The sequence below is a fragment of the Penaeus japonicus genome, unplaced genomic scaffold (assembly GCF_977035675.1).
Source record: "Penaeus japonicus unplaced genomic scaffold, GWHDUDI00000001_assembly GWHDUDI00000005, whole genome shotgun sequence".
In the NCBI taxonomy this organism is placed as follows: domain Eukaryota; kingdom Metazoa; phylum Arthropoda; class Malacostraca; order Decapoda; family Penaeidae; genus Penaeus; species Penaeus japonicus.
The window spans coordinates 21,865,410-21,870,409 of NW_028234407.1; the positions used below are offsets into that span (position 1 = coordinate 21,865,410).

General features: G+C 41.0%; 1 protein-coding gene across 1 annotated transcript in view; it reads left to right on the forward strand.

Moving 5' to 3' along the window:
* The window catches only part of LOC122243588 (uncharacterized), a 22,181-nt gene extending 18,867 nt beyond the window's left edge, over nt 1–3,314 (forward strand). Inside the window, exons 2-3 of the mRNA XM_086536677.1 lie at nt 954–1,084; nt 1,266–3,314. Of these exons, the coding sequence (XP_086392803.1) occupies nt 954–1,084; nt 1,266–3,257 (2,123 nt within the window). The 3' untranslated portion in view covers nt 3,258–3,314. The remainder of the gene's footprint in view (nt 1–953; nt 1,085–1,265) is intronic.
* Nucleotides 3,315–5,000: the final 1,686 nt, after the last annotated feature.

Sequence of the window (5,000 nt, forward strand, 5' to 3'; positions counted from 1 at the left end):
GCACGGTTGATACCGCTCGGCTACACGACCCGACAAAAGAGATGTTCAACAAGACGCCTTATGAGATGTCATGGACATTACCTATGTGTTCTTATCAGAACAGTGATAGCGAATTTTTACGAACACCTCCCGCGGGCGCTCGGCAGCCACGGAATCACAAATTCAAGTCCCAAATCAGGTTACCAAGGTTATATGTGTGAGAAGATGGTAGAATGCAGTAACGCATTTTAATATATACAAATATTTACCTCCCTGACCGGGACTCGAACCCGCGCCGTAAGATCGACAGGCACGGTTGATACCGCTCGGCTACACGACCCGACAAAAGAGATGTTCAACCAGACGCCTTATGAGATGTCATGGACATTACCTATGTGTTCTTATCAGAACAGTGATAGCGAATTTTTACAAACACCTCCAGCGGGCGCTCGGCGCGGGTTCGAGTCCCGGTCAGGGAGGTAAATATTTGTATATGCATATATATATATATTCATATATATATGCATACATAGATATATATATATATATATATGGAAATATATATATATGGTTATCCTTTCTATATATATTCTTGTCTAAATTTACTTCCTCTATTCATTTTTTGGATTGCTTTCGCCAGAAGAGGAACTTTCATGAAAAAGTTCGAAAGTTTTTCCTTTAATTTAGTGGCAATGTTATTAACCCAATACCGCCGGCCACAGACGGCGATTATGTAATATGATAGCTCGGGTGCCGTCATATGCTGTCGATGATATAATTGATTTAGGCCTATGCGTTCGAGAGCCCTGGCATTGAAGCCATAAAAGACGAAACGGCCCGGCGGGAATGGGTTAATAATGTTAATATGTTTTTTTTTTATCCTTAATTTGTATATTTCCAATAACTTTTCTTAGAATTTATAATCCTATCAATACTGTTATTTTGTTACTTTCATAATATATTATCTTCACAAGGTGACGATGCACTTCCGGTTGGACTGGCTGGTTTTGGCTCCACTCAGGGACCAGGAAATCTAGTGCAGGGCTCCATCAAAGAAGAGGCTAGTGAAGGTGTCGCTGAAGAGATGTGTTTGGAAATAAGGAAGTAAGCCCTGTTATGCTTTTGAGGCGAGGGATGAAGTGAACGAGGCAACGGTAGATCATGGATTTCATGGGAAATCCATGATGAGCTTCCACCTAGAATTTGTGATGAGAAAAGGAAATGTGTTGTTCATAAAGTATTTGGTAAGAAGTTCCTTTATTAGAGCAAACTCAAAACTCTTGTAAGTACATACAATGGAGAAGCCATATACCTGTGAGATTTGCAAAAAGGCTTTCTCTCAGAAAGAACATCTATTAGAGCACATAAGAGTACATACAATGGAGAAGCCATATAGCTGTGAGATATGCAAAAAGGCTTTCTCTCAGAAAGAACATCTATTAGAGCACATGAGAGTGCATACAATGGAGAAGCCATATAGCTGTGAGATTTGCAAAAAGGCTTTCTCTCAGAAAGAACATCTTTTAGAGCACATGAAAGTACATACAATGAAGAAGCCATATAGCTGCAATGTTTGTGAAAGGAGTTTCTCTCGTAAACAACATCTTATAGAGCACATGAGAGTACATACAAAGGAGAAGCCATATAGTTGTGAGGTTTGTGAAAAGGCTTTCTCACAGAAAAAGATTCTAGTAAGGCACATGACAGTACATACAAAGGAGAAGCCATATAGTTGTGAGGTTTGTGAAAAGGCTTGCTCACAGAAACAGGATCTAATTATGCACATGAGAGTACATACAAAGGAAAAGCCGCATATCTGTGAGATTTGCGAAAAGGCTTTCTCTCGGAAACCGGATCTAGTAATACATATGAGAGTACATACAAAGGAGAAGCCATATAGCTGTGAAATTTGTGAAAAGGCTTTCTCACAGAAACAGAGTCTAGTAACACACACGAGAGTACATACAAAGGAGAAACCTTTTAGCTGTGAGGTTTGTGAAAAGGCTTTTTCTCGGAAACAGGATCTGGTAATGCACATGAGAGTACATACAAAGGAGAAGCCATATAGCTGTGATGTTTGCGAAAAGGCTTTCGTTTCGAGACCTAAACTAGTAAACCACAAAAGAGTACATACAAAGGAGAAGCCATATATCTGTGAGATTTGTGAAAAGGCTTTCTCAGTTAAGGAGGTTCTAGTAAGGCACATGAGAGTACATACAAAGGAGAAGCCATATATATGTAAGGTTTGTGAAAAGGCTTTCTCTCGGAAAGAAAATCTGTTAAGGCATGCTAATGTTCATATAAAGGAGAAGCCATTTAGTTGTGAGGTTTGTGAAAAGGCTTTCTCACAGAAAAAGATTCTAGTAAGACACATGATAGTACATTCAAAGGAGAAGCCGTATATATGTGAGGTTTGCGAAAAGGCTTTCTCTTGGAAACATAATCTATTAAAGCACTCGAAAGTACATACAAAGGAGAATTCATATAGCTGTGAGGTTTGTGAAAACACTTACTCCCGGAAACAGGACTTGGCAATGCATATGCAAGTACATACTAAGGAGAAGCCGTACAGGTGTGAGATTTGTGAAAAGGCTTATTCTCGGAAACATGACCTAGCAATGCATATGCGAATTCATACTAAGGGTAAGCCGTATAGGTGTGAGATTTGTGAAAAGGCTTTCTTTTGGAAACAGAATCTAGTTCGTCATATGAGAGTACATACAAATGAAAAGCCATATGACTGTGAGGTTTGCAAAAAGGTATTCTTTTGGAAACCGAATCTAGTTCGTCATATGAGAGTACATACCAAGGAGAGGTATAACTGTGAGGTTTGTGAAAAGGCTTTCTCAGTGGAACATCAACTAAATGAACACATGAGAGTACATACAAAAGAGAAGGCATATAAATGTGAGGTTTGTGAAAAGGCATTCTTTTGGAAACCAAATCTAGTTCGTCATATGAGAGTACATACTAAGGAGAAGCCGTATAGCTGTGAAGTTTGTGAAAAGGCTTTTTCACAGAAAGATAGTGTAGTAGAGCACATGAGAGTTCATACAAAGGAGAAGCCATATAGCTGTGAGGTTTGCGAAAAGGCTTTCTCTAGGAAATATAATCTAGTAGTGCACACGAGAGTACATACAAAGGAAAAGCCGTATAGTTGTAAGGTTTGTGAAAAGGCTTTCTCTCTGAAATGCATACTAGAGAAGCATATGAACATACATACAAGACACAAACCTTTTGCTTGTGATGTAGGCAGCAGTGAATTCACTCAGATATGAGGTGACCTGTGGCTTATACGGTATGTCCATTGTAAAGTTAATAAACAGTTATCTAAATAGGCTATTTTTTACCTGTTAATAATTTGTGAACCTTTATTTAAGATTAGAATGTTGCCTATACTAGAGATTTGTTAAGAATCTCTTTCCCACAGAAGGCATTGCACTGTAGGGCAAATTTTTGGGAGTCAAACAACATACTTTGCATGTTGATCTCTTATAAGAAGAGCAATAAAACTACATATGCAATTTATTATAGAACACCATAATACATGAATCTGGACATTGCATATTATTTAAACAGATAATTTGTATACTGGAGTAAATTTGATTTCCTACACAGGTATTTGATTCTATTCACTTATAGGTAAAATGCTATTGCTAAATAGGATGTATTCCTTACTTTTAGAAGGGGAGCCAGAGTCCCACACAGCCAGTATTTGCTGTTCAGAAAGACATCCTGAATTTTTAATTCAATTTCTCAAGCTTCTAAACAGAACATTTAGGTTAGTGGATGTCTCCCTACCTGGCTGGGTGGTTTGGTTTGTTTGTGGTTGTGTGTGTTGTGTGTGTGGTTTTGTTTGGTTGTTTGTTGGTGTGTGGTTGTGTGGGTGTGTGGGTGTTGTGTGTGGTGGGGTGGGGGGTGGGTGTGTGTTGTGGTGTGTGTGTGTTGGTGTGTGTTGTGTTGTGGTGGTGTGTGTTTGGTGTTTTGGTTGTGTGTGTGTGTTTGTGTGGTGTGTGTGGTGGGTGTGGTGTGTGGGGGTGTGTGTGTGGTGTTGTGTGTGTGTTGTGTTTTGGTGTGTGTGTGGTTGGTGTTGTGGTTTGGTGTGTGTGTTGTGTGTGTGTGTGGTGGGGTGTGTGAGTGTGTGTGTGTGTTGTGTGTGGGTGTTTGGGTGTTGTGTGTGTGTGGGTGGTGTGTTGTGGGTGTGTGTGTTTGTGGTGTTGTGTTTGTGTGTGTGTTTGTGTGTGGTGTGTGGGTGGTGTGTGTGTGGGTGTGTGTGTGTGTGTTGTTGTGTTGTGTGTGTGTGTGTGTTGTTGTGTGTTTGGGGTGTGTGTGGTGTGGTGTGTTGTTGTGTGGTTGTGGTGTGTTGTTGGGTGGTGTGTGTGTGTGTGTGTGTTTGGTGTTGGTGTGTGTGTTGTGTGTGTTGGTGTGTGTGTTGTGTGTGTGTTGTGTGTTTGTGGGTGGTCGTTGTGTTTGTGGTGGTTGTGTTTGTGGTGGTTGTGTGTGGTTGGTGTGGGTGTGTGTGTGTGTTTGTGTGTGTGGTTGGGTGTGTGTGTTGTGGGTGTGTGTGGGTGTGTTTGTGGTGTGTGTGTGGTTGTGTGGTTTGTGTGTTGTGTGTGTGTTTGTGTGTGTGTGGTTTGTTGTTGTTGTGTGTGTGTTGGTGTGTGTGTTGTGTGTGATGTGTGTTTGTTGTGGTGTGTGTGTGTTGTGGGTGTGGTGTGTGGGGTGTGTGTGTGTGTGTGTGTGTTGTTTGTGTGTGTTGGTGGTGTGTGTGTTTGTTGTGGTTGTGTGTTATGTGGTGTGTGTTGGTGTTGTGTGTGTGGTGGGTGGTGTTGTTGTGTTGTGTGTTGGTGTGTGTGGTTGTGTGTGTTTTGTTGTGTGTTGTGGTGTGTGTGTGTTGTGTGTGTGTTGTGTGTGGGGTGTGTGTTGGGGTGGGTGTGTGTTTGTGTTTTTGTGGTGGTGTTGTGTGTTGTGAGTTATGGTGTCGTGGTTGTGGTGTGGTGTTGTGTATTGTGTGTGGTGTG